General features: G+C 40.3%; 1 protein-coding gene across 7 annotated transcripts in view; it reads left to right on the top strand.

Annotated features, from left to right (window-relative positions):
- The window catches only part of LOC121959459 (neuron navigator 1), a 123776-nt gene that overhangs the window by 103378 nt on the left and 3392 nt on the right, over nucleotides 1-17006 (top strand). For all 7 annotated transcript variants that reach the window (XM_088091147.1, XM_088091150.1, XM_088091169.1 and 4 more), the window contains 16 exons: nucleotides 197-274; nucleotides 3183-3266; nucleotides 3635-3746; nucleotides 3857-3978; nucleotides 5440-5618; nucleotides 6500-6656; nucleotides 7076-7274; nucleotides 7887-7984; nucleotides 8080-8175; nucleotides 9233-9401; nucleotides 12894-13129; nucleotides 13247-13401; nucleotides 13973-14044; nucleotides 14733-14929; nucleotides 15075-15193; nucleotides 16105-16302. In XM_088091147.1, coding sequence (XP_087947273.1) covers nucleotides 197-274; nucleotides 3183-3266; nucleotides 3635-3746; nucleotides 3857-3978; nucleotides 5440-5618; nucleotides 6500-6656; nucleotides 7076-7274; nucleotides 7887-7984; nucleotides 8080-8175; nucleotides 9233-9401; nucleotides 12894-13129; nucleotides 13247-13401; nucleotides 13973-14044; nucleotides 14733-14929; nucleotides 15075-15193; nucleotides 16105-16302 — 2271 coding nt within the window. The remainder of the gene's footprint in view (nucleotides 1-196; nucleotides 275-3182; nucleotides 3267-3634; nucleotides 3747-3856; nucleotides 3979-5439; nucleotides 5619-6499; nucleotides 6657-7075; nucleotides 7275-7886; nucleotides 7985-8079; nucleotides 8176-9232; nucleotides 9402-12893; nucleotides 13130-13246; nucleotides 13402-13972; nucleotides 14045-14732; nucleotides 14930-15074; nucleotides 15194-16104; nucleotides 16303-17006) is intronic.

Below are 17006 nucleotides of genomic sequence, written 5' to 3' on the forward strand. Positions count from 1 at the left end.
TTTAGAGTGTATTTACCCACTGGTGTCTTTTGTATGTTGTTGTTTTCCAGTTAACCAAACAAGCCAACATTTCCACACATTCAGTTGTTGAATATTCATTTAGGTTTATTCATGACTTCAACACTCATATTTTTTGCCTGGCACTGTATACTACATATCCCGTACTGCTGGGCCTTACTTTTCCATTTGTCCACAGCAAATCCGCAAGTTAAGGCGAGAGTTGGAGTCTTCCCAGGAAAAGGTTGCAGACTTGACCATGCAGCTTAGTGCCAATGTATGTATGACTTTCTTTTCTCTAAGAATCCCTTTCGGCCCTTTTTTGTTGTGTCTGTATTAGAGGCGTGCCAGATCTTTAATTAAAATGTGATCAGTCCCAAATGTGGACTTCATCTCCTCTAAACCATTGAGGTTTGTACTCCATGATCAACTGGGATACAGAAACCCTATTTAACAGCTGTATCTAATATCTGCCCTGCATTTTTCTGAAGGTGCGATGTCGGGAGGATATGGTGCGAATCCTTGCTCGCTTAAGAAAATGAGTATCACTTTAAGATGACTCTGGATGCCAAGGCATAACTCTGGCTTCGGTCCCACTTGCAGGAAGCCATGAGGACAACCAGTCATAATATGTAGAATCTAAATATACAAACAATTACATATAAACAAATTCAACGTCCAAAAAAATCTTCAGTGAGATAAAATAAATTAAATTTAAAAAGTGCAATAGATGATAAAAAAACACAATTATTAAAAACCATTTAAAATAATAATAAATAAATAAGTATATAAGTAAAAAAAAAGTAGTAAGAAAAACCTACCAAAAGTAGATAAATAAATACATGAAAAAATATATTTAAATACGTACACTACATATAACATGGTTTCTGTATAACAGGACTGCAATGTCAGTGGTGTCATTTTTTCTGGATAGATTAAAAAAGGTTGCAATATAGCATAACATGTCTGAGCACAGTAACTAAGATGTACATCTTGTATAGCTGCTCCAAATTCTGCAGTAGTTGAATTATATTTTTGAGCATTTTTCATTTCATTTTTAATTGTTTTTATTTATAAGGACAACACACATTAATTAACATTTCTGTAAATATGCCGGTGTTAGCCATTGGGCTAATTTTCAACTGTAGTCCTTTGGCAAAATGTTTTGAAACCTGTAAAATGATCAAATTCACATAACAACAGCAGCAGGACACCATAAAGACAAGCAACAATTGCAGCAAACAGGAACTTCTAAAACAGAACACAAGCCATGAAACAGCAGAACAACAGTACAAAACAATAGCACAGCAACGACATACAGCGCTTTAGCACAACAAAGCCATGCACGCAACATGATTCAACAACATGTAGCTATTTTGCACAAATAGTCACACACGCAGCAGGAAGCAGTTACACACACTAAGCATAACGTGCAGACATGCAGAGCAACAATAGCAACAAGTAATAACAATAGACAATACAAGTGTCACAACTGAAAAATTTAAAAGATGCAGTTATGGGTCAAAAATACGTTTGTGTGCACTAAAACACAGACAGGCCATGCAACACAAAGGTAGGCAGGTTGTCAATAAAATAGATATTTCATACATATCCATTAAAAGCCTTTATCTGATAGATGGCAGTTGGATGATGACAGGAAACAAAGGGCAAATGCAGAGAATGCACATAAAGGTTCCCAGCTGCGGTTCACCGTCAGCTTCTTAACCACGAGGCCACTTTGGTCTGAGAGCAGACATGCCATATTTCCAGTTCTCTAAATGCCACTCACATCTTTCGGACGCTATAATCCTTTAGCTCTGCCATCTTGATAGACGCCCTTTTTAACCCTCAGCTTGCTTTTAACTGATTGAACCAGCTGAAACATGTACGGCTTCCTCTTAGAGTCTCACCCTGCAGCTTCCAGAGGAATTAGTCTGGCTGTTTCCATCACGCTAATTTTTACTTTCACACCCACTAACCTCTGATCCTGATATAATAAACAGCCATTATGATCCACAGCCTCCTACTGCACACTTAACCCATTGCTGCAGCTAAACTATTAACTAACCTGTTTGTTTGTGTGTTTCTTTCTGGATTTGTTTTTGCGGTATAAGAAGTTTGGTCCCCTGCCTAACGCCACTGTCCCTCTCTTTTACGTTCTTGGGTTTATTGACTGCTGGACTCGCTGTTGCCCCCTGCCTGCCTCCCACTGACCCGCACCTTTGGATGCTGGGTGTAGCAGCTAGGCCAGGTTTGTTGAAGTGTTGCTGTCAGAACGCTCTCTGTCGCTTCTGCATGATTCTGAGTGGACATTTGACAAGTTGCTGTCATCTGAGATCTCTATGGGGTTTGCTGTGTGACACCTGCGTGGAACCTACCTGGAAGCATGTTGACAAGGGCTGCAACTAATTAGTATTTTTATTATCTGTTAATCTGGTGACTCTTACTTTGTGAAGGATGAATACAAACACACCTGAGTCTATCGAGCCATTACAACTGTTATGACCCATCTGAAAATCTTGTTCTCATGAGCAAGAACATAATTCAAACAGTAGCAGAGTATGTATTATTCAGTAAATGTGACCCCAGAGAAATACCTTAGCAAGCTACCACCAAAAGGAAATAAAGGGGGGAATGACAGGCCGTCCATATTTAACAAAAGGAAGAGAACACACCTTAAACCAAGAAGCCGATAGTTATCGGAGCAGAGAACTGTCAAACCTAAAAGAAGAAAGTTAACCAAACAAAAAAAAAGGACTCTCCAACCCATCATTTCAACAAACCGTCATACAGAATTTGTCACAATTTCTTAAAAGATTGATTGTGATGGTGTCAGATGAGGATTTTAGATTTCTAATCTTTCAGCAGAAATAGTGCCAGAAATCTGAGCCCGAGGGTCAAACATGCTACATGAGGTTGGCGAGGTTTGTGCCACGCCGCTGCCCTCCCTCGCCACCATTATCCTAACGTCTTCTTTCATCTCTGACATCACCCACAGCTGTCCACTACTCCCTCCCTCCCTCCCTCCTGTCCCAGCAGATTGAGAAAGCCATTTTGCTTGATGTGCTGTGAGCGCGTGAGGCTGCAGACTGATTCGATGCAGCCGGTGACTCATACCTGTCTGCTGTTTCAACCCCTCCCTCTTCTCTCTGTCTGTCTCTCTGCCTCTCTGTCTTCCTCTAAAGGCTAATCTGGTGGCAGCGTTTGAGCAGAGTTTGGCGCTGATGACGGCACGCCTGCAGACCCTGTCGGTCTCCTCGGAGCAAAAGGTATCCTGGTGATATCATGATATAAATTAATGTTATACCACATGAGACATGTGTGGCAGTTTGCATATATAAGAAAAAGTCTATGAAAAAAGCCTTAAACAAACAGAAAGGCACAGCTGAATGTAGTTCTAAAGAAATAATTGTTATTGCATACTCAGCAAATACATGATATTGTATTAGATCCTATCAGTGAATGAGAAACTACCATGTGACATCGTTGCCCACTATTTTCCGTGTTGTCATTAGCCACTCAGCACAACCCGTCATCCTTGTTGACAGCACACAGACATCCCACAATCCTCAGTTCAGAAGAATCTGGGTTCAGTTGCCAGCCTGTAAGCTAACACATTGATATTTTCCCTCTTCAGGACTCTGAGCTCACAGAGCTGAAGGATACCATCGAGGCTCTGAGAGCCAAAAACACAGAGGCCCAAGAAATCATTCACGGGGCTCTCAGTAATCAAGACATCGCACCTAAAGGTACAGAATGTGATGGGGATGTACAAAAATAAAACACACAAAATAGAGATGGGAATTTCAAACGCTTCTGTCCCCAAATTCAATGTGCCCTCTTTTCTCTTGTTATTTAGAAATGGTGATCAATCGGCAGAACTCCTCAGAAAGCATCTCCAGTCTGGCCAGCACAACCAGCCACTCCAGTCTGGGCAGTCTCAAAGAGCAGGAGGCCAAGAAGAAGAAGAAGAAGAGCTGGGTGAGAACGCACAGAATATAGAGATCACACTGATTAGAAGTAATTTGGTGTATCAGAGTTTTGTCAGTCACTGACAAATAAGTTTTAAAGTCATTAGAGCTTCAGAAGATTGAGGTTTGTAACATCAGGAGCTCAACATACTCCCCAGTTAAATTCAAATTATTATGTTGCAACAGAATCAGATGTTTTTTTTTCTTCAGATTATTAGAGAAAGTAAATGAAGCAATCAGACAGTTTTTGGTATTAATTTGAACAGTTCAGCTGGTCTGGGTTTGTAATTGGCCTTGTATCTCATTAAAGTCAAATTCATCAAACTTTAAGCAGATATAGTGACAGTCTTGATTAGCCACAGATGATCAGATTTCAAAGGGCTTTTTGTCACATGCTCACACCGTACAATAAGCACAGTGAAATGCAGAGTTGTGTATTTGTGAGTCTGTGCTTAAAAGGTTTGTTTGAAATAGATAATTATAATGAAAACAAGAAAAAGAAATTACAAAAGACAGAAAATTATAAATCTATGTAATAAAAACAGAAATATTTTGTCTATATTGGTCCAGTGGGTGGGTGAGCTCAGGATTATTATCCATTGTTATTATGTTGTATTTGATCTGAAAAAAATTGAAGTCGCTGCTCTCGTTTGTTCTCCTGCATGTGCTTGTGTGTGTGTGTGTGTGTCATACTTTTCCTATCTTGTTCCATATCTGTTATAAAGTATGACTCTGGTCTCTCCCTCATGCTGCCCTGCTTTTTATTTTAGGTCTTTGAGGTGAGTGATGTTGTTACAGTAAATAAACCCTGAACCCTCCCCTTCTCCAGCCTGCATGCTCTGTATGAGTCACACTTGTGAAACATTTGGAAACTTTCTATAGCCTGTGTCTCTCTTTATCTGATTCACAGAATCACTTTGTACAATGTTTAGATCATATTAAACTGTTAAATTAAGTTACATAAACATGTTTTTATGTACTGATGTAATCTGTGTGGCAGTTAACTGTTCTGCAATACATTACGGACAGTTCAAACAGTTCAATTTAGACAAATATTTCTGTAGAAAATTTGGATGGAGGTGGTTTTTCAAAACTGTATTTTGTGGTTACTCTCCTTTAACATATTTTTGCTATGAGCATTGTTTATTCATGTGTTTTATTTCTGATTTTATCTATTTTAATTTCTTTAAACATCACAATAAGTGGACATATATGCCTTCCCACTGTTGCCTCGACATTTTGTAGATATATTAAACTAGGTGGCTACATACTTTAGGAATAAAGAAATACACAATACAATAGAAGGCTCACAGGAAACAAGTGTGGATGACAACTCTCAGTGGCATTATGGCTTATCTGACAGAAATAACTCGACACAAATGCTTTTCGGAAAAGCTTGTTGATTGTATTCTACTGTGACTGTGTTTTAGCCGTTTCATTTATTTAAACTCATGTTTCTTTCTCTCTTCAGCTGCGCAGCTCCTTCAACAAGGCCTTTAGCAAGAAGGGCTCCAAGCCCTCTGGTCCGTATGCTGACATTGAGGAAATTTCCACCCCAGAATCCTCTGCACCTTCATCCCCCAAAGTCCACCATGTTGGAGGCAGCGCTCCATCGTCCATGAAATCCTCGCTCTCTGCATCATCATCAGGGTAAACCTCTCCATGCAATTGTCTCTTAAACAGTTAATCATAACTGCAAATATTTTGAAATGCGTTATAATATAAAAATAAATTCGATTTAATTGTTAAACGTTGATGTGAATATACAGCAGATTACTACAGAACATTTTCAGAACTTTATAAGAAAATAACGCTGGGTTCACACTGCATGTGGAACGGTTGCAAAGTACGCCAATTTAACATGGACCGCCAGCCGCTTGCTTTCGGCACCAGTGTTGAACCATCAGACCGTTCACACACTGGACGTGTCATGACCCACGACAGGCTGATGAACTGCAATGATAGTTTAGCCGTTTGGTCTATTTTGTGAGCCACGTGTGAATCTGGAATCTGTAAAACACTCTAAATACTCCATTATGGATTATATAAATGCAATATTAGATATGATTTGAATGATTTGATCATGATAAATGATAAAATATGCATCCAGTGATTCCACAGTGCTTGTCCGTTGTGTCTACAGAGAGGGACAGAGACAAGCAGACATACAGAAACAGACAGGCACACAGAGATGCACACACAAACTCAGACACACAAGCAAGCAGGGACAGAGAGACGGGGACAGAGCTCTCCATGTGAGTAGAAATGAGAAGGAAGAGAAGAAGAATCAGAAATGTGCTCATGGTATAAACAGCCAGGTGACTGCTGACAGGCGGCTGCACAACAGTTAACACATCGGGGCGCTTCTGCCCCCAGTGTGAATCCGACATAAGACATCTGATGTAATATAGCTGTGTCTGTAGTGCTCCTTAATTTCCCATTTGAAAATGAGGTTTCCTGCTGTCTGTCTGATGATCCCTGCCACCTTCACATGTCTTCAGTGTTGTCTTATCTGATCTGAATATCTCCAGGCTCTGTGAAGGAGGTGAGGAGGGAGACGATAAGGTTGTAACAGAGCTGCGTACAGAGCTGTGGGAGAAGGAGCGCAAACTGACAGACATCCGCCTGGAGGCTCTCAGCTCTGCCCACCAGCTGGAGCAGCTGCAGGAGGCCATGATCAACATGCAGGTATGTGTCATATGTTGCTTTGATATTTGACGTTATTTTGTAATTCCAAAATATGTCCTTGCCGTACACCTGGTTTTGGGGTTTCTGCAGTTGACCTGTGGAGTTGGTTAAGGTGCCAAACTTTTAATCCTCCACACTGGGTGCAAATATTTTGTCAAGGTCAGGGACAATGTTAGGTGACTGTGTGTATGTACAATATGTTGTAATCTGTTAAACCTAACTGTCCTCTTTTATTTTTATTGTTTAAAAACTATTCTTGTGGTAGTGTTTCAACTTAAATTCAAATTAAATAAAAAAGAAATCCCTTTAGTGTGAGACATCTTTTAGCATGCACTCAGAAACAAAATCCCCGTTGCAGTCATGTTATAATAGCGGCACTGTGATTGATAAAAAATGATTGTAACACTTGTTGTCTGTAGTCGACAGTGGAGAACCTGAAGGCTGAGAATGACCAACTGAAGACAAGCGGTCTGTCCCCCTGTCCATCTCCTGGACCATCCAGCTCCGTCTCCCAGTCCTCAGGTCTCACCGCTCTGGGGAGTTCATCACCTCGACAGTCCGTAGCCATGCACATGCCCAAAAGCTACAGCAGAGGGCTGAGTGACGGGGGCAGCTCAGGTAGAGTTCACTCTCTGACATGTTGACAATGCAGAGTTGGAATGGTGTCACCGCTGCGGGAGACATGTCGGCATAGCACTTAGATTAAATGGTTTTTACACATGTGATGAAATAAATCAATTGTAAATATAATCTGCCATGAATGAAAAATAATAGTATAGCTAAAATGATTGGAGTGCCTTTGTAAACAGACATTGACTTATTGACTGTATTATACTTGATGTGCAAATGTGTATAATGTAGATATTTATAGTTTAAGCTTGTGATGCAGTATAGATCTGAGTAAAGTAGAAGCACATCCTGGCCTGTAAATCCCTTTATCTATTAAAAGTACATAAGCACCATCTACAAGCAAAAAAGGAGGCATATGAGAATTTTACTTTATATTACATGTTTGTTTTTTTTCACTATTTATCAGTACCAAATATTAATCAGTGCTTTCATTTAGGGTATAAGGTACAATCTACTACAAACATAATGTTAAAAAACGTTACTAGCGTTTATTTTGAAGGTCAAATGCCCAAATAAAATCTTGACTTCCTGACTCCAAATGATCACTTTTCTTTTTCTGTTTTTTTCCTTCTTTATTGTGTGTATTTCCTCCTTTTGCAGACATCCACTCTGCAGATTCTCTCAGTCTTTCCTCACAGAGAGATGATCATCGTGTCAGGGTGGTGATTTGTGTTGCAGATTTACATGTCTTCAAAGATGTAAGTATCTTTTTACTGTCATCTGTCCTTTTTCAGACCAGTAGACATGATTTTAAATCTCTGGATCACCTGTTTTTTGCGCTCTGTATCAACAGGAGGTTAAACAGCAGGATTTCTTCATCGGCACCGTCAGGGTGAATGGCAGGATGGACTGGCCCATGCTGGACTCAGCTGTGAGCCAGGCTTTCAAGGTGAGTCCCCTCCTTTGTTCAGTGTGACCTGTTCAAGGACTGAATGTACAGTCCTTGGACACATTAGCGTGTGTGCGTTTGTGATTCAGCTGTCACATTAAATTTAGCATGTTGTTACTTCAAAGATTTCCACTGCTGCCCAACAGTGGCAACTTAGATGCAAATATAGCGGTGTAACGGTACACTAAATCCACAGTTCGGTATGTGCCTCAGTTTGGGTTCACAATGCGGAGCAGAGAATACATCTTCATTTATTTTAAAAAATTCAAACATTCAGCAGTGTCTAATTTGCCAGTTTTCTTGCTATAACAGTTAAGACACTTAAATAAGAGCTCCCAAGTTCAACACTAGTCCAGTCTAGAAAAAAAAAAAAAAAGTCCAGAGCCCCGCCCAAATCATCTGTGTCTGTGGGCCCATTGAGTTTACACTTGCTTGCAGACCTCTGGCTCAAATACTGGCATATTGTCAATCAGAAAAATATAAATAACAAAAATAAATAATACAAATTACAGTGATTCTCCTTCATAACATTTTGACCTGTTCACTCCCGAACTGCAGCTTGCGCTCGTTTAAACAGGGCAGGCGCAGACTGACTAAAATGCACATGTAAATGGAAGTTGTAGTGGAGCTCAAGCCTTTTTTGACAACACAGTATTCTCCATGACCAATTACAATCGCATGTGCCCAGCGATAAACACTCCATAGCAGTTATTACTTTGGCACGGCACCGGGGCGCTACCTGAAAGCTATTGGGAAAAGGTCTCCACCTCTTTCGACTCCTTCCACTAATAATCTCTTGGACTGTGACACAGAAGACAGAATTGCAACGTAAAGCCAAGAATGTTTGTATTGTAGTTTTGATCTTCTTGATTTATGCAAAAACACAAACATAGTAAAAGAGGTATTTGAATTAACTAAAATTGTTTAGGTCTTTCCTCGGACAGTTACTGAGTTAGTTAGTTCCTTCTGACACACCACAAGGGGCACTATCTGTTTGCACACACTCAGTCCTATTTAGACAGATTTAATCAGTTCTTCTCTGTTCTTTTCTTCCCAGGTGTACATAGCCAAGGTGGACCCCACTTCCAGTCTGGGCCTGTCTACAGACTCCATCTACAGTTACAGCATGGGTCACATTAGGAGAGTGCTGGGAGGAGAAGCTCCGGAGACGCAGCCCTCTCGCTGCATGTCCCGAGGCCCCACTGGCATCACAGTGGCCCTGAAAGGTCTGTGGAAAAATGCGACGTACAAGATCATATATGGGTTTAGACCGGGGTTAATCACTGCAGGCGTGCATTAGTATCATGTAAATTAGATACAGTTTTGTAAACGCAAATGTAAATTCAGCATTGTCACATATTGTTAATTCAGAAAACCAATTTACATTGTCATAAAGCATTTATTTAGTGCTCACTATATTGCAGCCTCAAAAGCATTATTTTGTAAAATGTAAAGCAGTAAAGGCTTCTCTTTTAACATTTAGTTTATCAGAATTTAGGCTGATAAAGTTCCTTGTTATTTTTCTTTAATACACTGTAGCCTTTTGAAGTTAGTCCAGCTTCCTATTTCAAATATCCATCTCTTCATTTCAGAAACCACAAATCTTTCAATTGAAAGCTGTGTCCACATATTTATATTTAGGTATGCATAATCAGGTTACTTGTGTCAGTCGTATCGTTTATATTAGCTATGTTGTTGTTGATGATGAAGTGTTTATCTGGGGAGTTTAAAAGTCTGATCCAAGTGTTGACTGAGTGCAAATCCTCCTGTCCGTCTGTTTATCAGACTAAATTTGGACCTGTCCGTCTTGAATGCCGTTTGACTCAGTGCTGGTTGTTTTGTTTTACAACTCTTCTTTACGTCAAGTGTGCATTCAGTTACGTTGAGCTGTCCTAACCCTAACCCTAACCCATCGACCAAAACATAAACTCAACTGACCCTGTGGCAGCTGATAAACTCATCAGTTCAAAATTATGCTTTGCTTCCCTGGAAACAGCCACAGTTTTAGATTTATTTGTTCAAATTATGAATACAAACTCAACATTGTCACTTCCAGGGATGGGCAGGACATCGATATTATATCAGTATCGTTATATGAGACTATAGTATTTGGTTTTGGACATTGTAATAATGAACGTTGTCTTCATCACGGTAAAGTGATGTAATTTTCTGAACTCACCAGATTGTTTTAGCTGCTCTATTGGCTGAATCACCAAATACCATCAACCAATATTAACCAGTAACCAATAATTCACAGTAGATATCTGGCAAAAAATTTGAATTGCAGAAATATGTAAAATCGGCAAACTTATTTCTGTTTTCATTTTCATCCATAACTGTAGCATTTAAAGATATATACTTAAACACTTTGTCTGACTTTTCTGACAATTCGGCCCTGCTTTTTTCATGTGCTGTACCTCAACAGTGACTCAGCAACTGTAGATCGCCGAGCTTGACTGTTTTGTAACTTTGTTTCTTGTGGTGTGAAAATTTTATTTTATTTTTAAACCACAGACACATATTGTAAGTTCATGGTGTCTCTTATTTTGACTGACATTAATGTGAACATAGGATTTAGGAAAATATGCGGGTGGAAATTGAATATGATATGTTTTTATTTGGGTACAATCATCTGAAATTAAGTATTGTTGTTTTTGTTACCTTAAATTGAGCCGTTTATATCTACATACGGAGTTGGTCCTCCTCCTCGGGATCAGGGCCGTTCATTCGTTCGTCTTGACCACCATAGTTCTCCTATGGGAGAAGTTTCAGTTCTGCAACCTCACTGCTAAATGCCACTGATCCATTCACACTGGACGTTAAATCAATGAAATGACTGAAAGCTTACTTGTCACAAAAGGCTTCCCACAAATTTGGTCATGAAGACCAGGCTGCTAGATTTCTCCAACTTACTGTAAGGCCTCGTCTTTTTCACTGACACATGCCGTTGGTTCATCAGAGATCTCTGCCCTTTTCATACACTGAGTTCTGAGCTTTCTTTGAGCATTTTTGCTATTTACAGATGGAAATCTGAAAAACCTGAGACCTTATTTACTCTTTATTGTTATTCAGCACCCCCAAACACAGCAAGACTTCACCATTTTCTCCTAATATCTCTGCTGTTCCTGCCCTGGTTTGCTCAGCACCCTTAAGTTGTATGTACGTGATGCAGACTTTTTTTTACCCAGAAGTTATTGTAAACAAACACTGATTTGTTCTATAATTTGTCTCTACCCGCTCAGCCATTATTCCACTATTTCAATATAACTGATTATTATTCAGTATTTTGTGAAAGCACCAATATTCCACCCTACAATATTGTCACAATATCAATTTCAAGGTCAAAAATATCATCCTGATTTTGTCCTCATTGCTTCGCTCCAGGCAGTGCTAGCACAGATTCATGTAACTTACGTGCATTATTTTTCTATAACAGCAGTGTTTTGGTTTGCAAATAGCACATATGGGAAACCCATCAGTGATACTAAACCAGAGCTGTAATTCGTGAGTAGAGTCGAGGTTCTGGTTTGATAGTCGACCTCTCCGCACCTTTAGCATGCAGGAATTCAAGGAGCGAAGTGCTAGGAGAGCTGGGAAAGCAGCGGCAGCCCAGACAGGGCCGTGGGTAACACGATCCCAGTGCAGCCAGGCCCAGCTGGTCGACCAGCCTCAGACACATGGGCCCCATAGAAGTTTAGGCGGAACATTAGACTCCTGCAGGATGGTGGGGGGAGCAAAGACTCCCTACACTTGATGCAAAGTTATTTTCAGAACAAAATGCTTGAACTCTATGTTGCTTATGAAGGACAAGCGAGGTGATACAAATTGTTTTTACATATTCTCAACCAAGCTCGTCCTGTTAGTGTATTCTTTTTGGTTAAGATACTGAAGGGATAGTTTACTCAAAAGTCAAAAATACATATTTTTCCTCTTAGCTGTAGTGCTATTTATCAATGTAGATTGTTTTGCTATAAGTTGCTGAGTGTTGGAGATATCAGCTGTGGAGATTACTGCCTTCTGTTAAAAAATTTGGAACTAGATTCAGTGTTTAGTGTTGCTCAGGATAATCCACAGACCTTGTTGTGTTTTACTGAACTTCACCTGCCAAACGTATCACTGCAGGAAGAAGCTTGCATCTAATGCTAGCTCACATAGCACGACTGAGTTAACTAATGTTACAGCTCAGCCAACGAGGACGCCATTAATGTTTTCATCTGTCGCAAGCCTCTCGTCCATAAGTAGATACACGCTTCCTTCTACGCAGTGATACAGCAGTTGTAATTCAATAGAGAGGAATAGTTCCTACATGAAAATGTTCATAACAAGGTCTGTGGATTATCCTGAGTAACCGGGACATGATTTCTGGAAAGAGACATTGCTGTTGAGTTTTTAAATTTTTTTTGTTTTGTTTTGTTTTGGCACGTTCAGCACCACAAGCCAAATGCGATCTTATTTCATTATATTGGGGAGAAGACAGACATCTCTACAGCCGATATCTCCAACACTCAGTAACTCACACCAAAACAATCTAGATCAATAAACAGCACTACAGGCAAGAGGAAAAAATGTGTAATTTTAATTTTGAACTGTCTCTTTAAAATTTTAAGTATCCAACTTAACTTCACCAGTTCTTATTTCTGCTGAGTCATTTGCAGATCGTTATCAGCTTCATTGTTTATGACATCACAGTCTGTTCTCACTTTCTTCACTATGTTCAGGTTTGAAGGAGAAGTGTGTCGACAGCCTGGTATTCGAAACCCTCATTCCCAAACCCATGATGCAGCACTACATCAGTCTGCTGCTCAAACACCGCCGTCTCATCCTGTCTGGACCGAGCGGGACGGGTAAGAGCTACCTCGCTTCCCGGCTTGCTGAGTATCTGGTTGACCGCAGCGCCCGCGAAGTCACCAACGGCATCGTGGTGACTTTCAACATGCACCGCCAGTCATGCAAGGTGAGGGAACGTGACGTCCCGTATAAATCTGTTCATCAGAGGATTATTTGGTGTGTCAAATTGTCAGCTTCCTTTCCTCACCTCGTCGCTCTCTTTCTTTCTCCTTTCTCTCCTCAGGATCTGCAGCTTTATCTGTCCAACTTGGCCAATCAAATCGATCGGGAAACCAGCACGTCAGAGATACCGCTGGTCGTTATTCTCGATGATATTCATGACCCTGTGTCCATCAGTGAGCTGGTCAACGGTGCTCTCACCTGCAAATATCACAAATGGTACGATATGGTATTATTCAATATAACGCTGCTGTCGGGCGCAAACCTCAAATCTATGTCCAAAATAGCTATTTTTCAGGAATTAGAAAAAATGCTGTGTTTTTAAAATTATTAAACACTGCATCATCAAAGTTTATATTGTGTCTTTATATGGTGAGATACTTGCATGAATCACGTTGGTATTTATTTCACTTCAGTCAAGCTCTAATGGATGTAGAAGGATTTGGATCAGCGAATGCAGACATGTACGAGGTTTAATGGCCTCATCTAGGGGAATGTGTGCACCGCAATACGTTATTATCTACTTACCTTTTTTTTCATACATTTGGCCAAAATCTCATGTTATAAAGATAAATAAATGGTAAACCCCATGATAGAATTAATTTACAAAATAAAAAAGTGGAGTGAAATGTAGAGATATGACGATTGCACCCGACAATGATGATATATATATATATTTGTTATATATTTACTTCCTGCTTTGTATTGAAACTGTTGCACAGCAATTTCCTTTGGGATTAATACAGTCTTATCTCATGTAACTCAAACTAATAATGTTCCTGTTCCTCAGTCCTTATATTATTGGAACCAGCAATCAGCCGGTGAAGATGATAGCGAACCACGGCCTCCATCTCAGCTTCAGGTTGGTTAAAGAACGGTTGTGGGTGTATTTTCTTTTCTTGTGTCATTTTTGTTGAAGCTCACTGTTGAGCATTAAAATGACCTAGTTCAGCTGTTTTCAACATTGCAGCCAGGTCATAAACTTTCTCATTTTACAGCTAAACAGTACACCAAAATATTTTTTCTGAATCTATTTGATCCTCAAAAAAGGCAATGCAGTAACAAAATCTTCAAATCTAAACAGCGCTGCCTAGTTTACCAGTCTGATCGCAGTTCCTAAGCAGGGATTTACAGGATTCACAGTTGCTTTGGAGACTCCACAACTCTGATGTGTGTTGTGTTTGTTCACATGCAGTTAGGCCAATAGTAATGCTTCAAGGCAATAAAGTAGACAGAGGGGTATGATTTTTGTTACAGATTATCTTTATCATATGACACTGTTTGAATATAGTGTAAGAAAATACAACAAAGTCATTATTTTAAATAAAAGTTGCCACTATAGCTTTAATTGGGTGTCAGTGTCATTTGTAGAGCTGCATGCAGTTGCCAACCAGTTCATCCCTGTGGGTCTAATATAAACTGTTAAATCAAGGAGCTAAAGTTGATGTGCATAACAGGGAAAATAACATAGCTAATCCCATATATGGCTAACAAACTAGCCCAATTATCAGTCTGCGTTTTAAGATTTGCATGTGTTTTCATAATTTTAGGATGGTGACCTTCTCCAACAATGTGGAGCCAGCCAACGGTTTCTTGGTGCGCTACCTGCACAGGAAGCTGATGGAGTCGGAGGATGAGAGAAGCTTGACCAACGAGGACCTGATCAGGGTGTTAGACTGGTTGCCCAAACTGTGGTATCATCTGCACGCCTTCCTGGAAAAACACAGCACGTCAGACTTCCTCATCGGTATGAAGCACACTCTCAAGGAGACAGGGCGTGAACAAGGCTGTGTTTTTATTCTGTGATGAATATTTAGAACTTTATATGTATGAATTATGTAATTTTTATCTCAGTGTGTGACCTTCTTCTGTCTCCCTCTGTGTCTCCTCAGGCCCGTGCTTTTTCCTGTCCTGTCCAGTCACGGTGGATGAGTTTCGGTCGTGGTTCATTGACCTGTGGAACCACTCTATTATTCCTTATCTGCAAGAGGGGGCCAAGGACGGCATCAAGGTGAGAAACCACTGCCAACAAATGCAAAAAATCAACTCCAGCTAGCGTTAGATTCTTCCACGTGAAGTACTGGGGGCTTCTCTTACACAGGAAATGTTGCACTCTAATTTTATCTGGTAAATAGAAAGGCACTTGGAGATCGCAGACATCTACTGATTTATAGGCGTCTCTCTCAGAACTTAGGTCAATGGCAAAAAGTCTTATTGGGCTCCATGACATCGGATAGTGTAGTTTCACTTTTTGCCACAATGTAAAAGTGGCTTCAAAGCTCAGCACTGTTCCTGCGGGCTTGATTACTGGTACCTGTGAATGCGAATTGTGATATGGAGTCATTGCATTTCTGCAATTGGTTGTGTTTGTCACTATTGAACTTTAAAACGAGGGGTCGGCAGATTATTGGCCTTGTTGATTATCGGGGCTGATATCTGGCATTTTGCTGATTCTCTGTGTCTGCGTTTTATTTTAATTTAATTAATCAAAAAGTGCAAAGAAAGTGTCAGCATGAGAGGAACTTTTAGTGTGTAAAAGTTTTTATTTGAATTTGCTGAAAGTCTCACTTTTGATTAAACATTTGCTAAATGCATTTAAACAAAGTTTTGTGTGGTAGTTTTGTTATATTCCAAATTCTAAATATTGACAGAAAGGTTTTCACTTTTTATTGTAAATGCATCGGTTATCGGTCTCATGCGGTATCGGTCCTGAAAAACCAATGTCGGTCGACCCCTATTTAAAACCATTTACTAGATCTTAAGATGTTTGGCATGTGTTCCCCTGAGCCCAAATGCCCTGTCTTGCACAAAAGTGAAAAACAGTGATTTGGATTCCCTTTGAAATTTAATAGGATCTTCCTCGGCCCACGCTTCACCCTTCCACCAAGTTTAATGAGAAATTGGTATGTTGTGACACCTCAGGTCCACGGCCAGAAGGCGGTCTGGGAGGACCCTGTGGAGTGGGTGAGGGGCACCCTGCCTTGGCCGTCTGCCCAGCAGGACCAGGCAAAACTGTTCCACCTGCCTCCCCCCAGCATCGGCTCCAGCAGCCCCGGTCAGGCCTGCGAGGAGCGTCCTCACAAGGAGACTCCGCCCAGCTCCATGGAATCTGATCCACTGGTAAGAAAAAGAGAAAGAGAGAGTGTTTTCTGTCACAATTATCAGCTTTTATTGATACTTAAAGGTCCAGTGTTTAGGATTTAGGGGGATCTATAATATTGTTATCCTTAGCATATAATCACCCGAAAATAAGAATCATGTTTTGATTACCTTAGAATGAGTTTATATCTACATAGGCAGCAGGTCCTTGACCATGGACATCACCATGTTTGACCACCATTTTTTCTACAGTAGCCCAGAATGGACAAACCAAACACTGGCTCTAGATAAGGCGTTTCATGTCAGCCACCTTATTTGTAGCAGCCCTTCTGTGACAACAGTTTTGGAAAACACAGATTTTTTTTTCCTTTTTTTTACGTGAAATTTCTTTATTCTGTGTTTTTAACGACAGTTGGGTTTTTTCCCGGTAAAAACCTCTTATATGCCTGGATCTTAAGTTTCATTGAAAAACGTTGCTGGACTAGTGGCCCGTCTCTGACATGCCAAACAGCATTGGAGAAACATGAATTTGCAGCATGAAACTGCTAAATTTAGTGTGTTTACCAGTTTAAATCTTCGGGCCCGTTTGTTTTGGAGAGGAAGAGACCTCAGTGGATAATTCGGCTCCCGGTAAAAACCTCCTGAACAATGAGCACTGAAAGATTTGTAAGCGGGAAGAAGTTTTAGCCTGTCGCAATCTGCACTCCTCACCACTGGTTGCCAGT

The sequence above is a fragment of the Plectropomus leopardus genome, chromosome 2 (genome assembly GCF_026936395.1).
Source record: "Plectropomus leopardus strain MGB_pleo_1.0 chromosome 2, ASM2693639v1, whole genome shotgun sequence".
NCBI classification, from domain to species: domain Eukaryota; kingdom Metazoa; phylum Chordata; class Actinopteri; order Perciformes; family Serranidae; genus Plectropomus; species Plectropomus leopardus.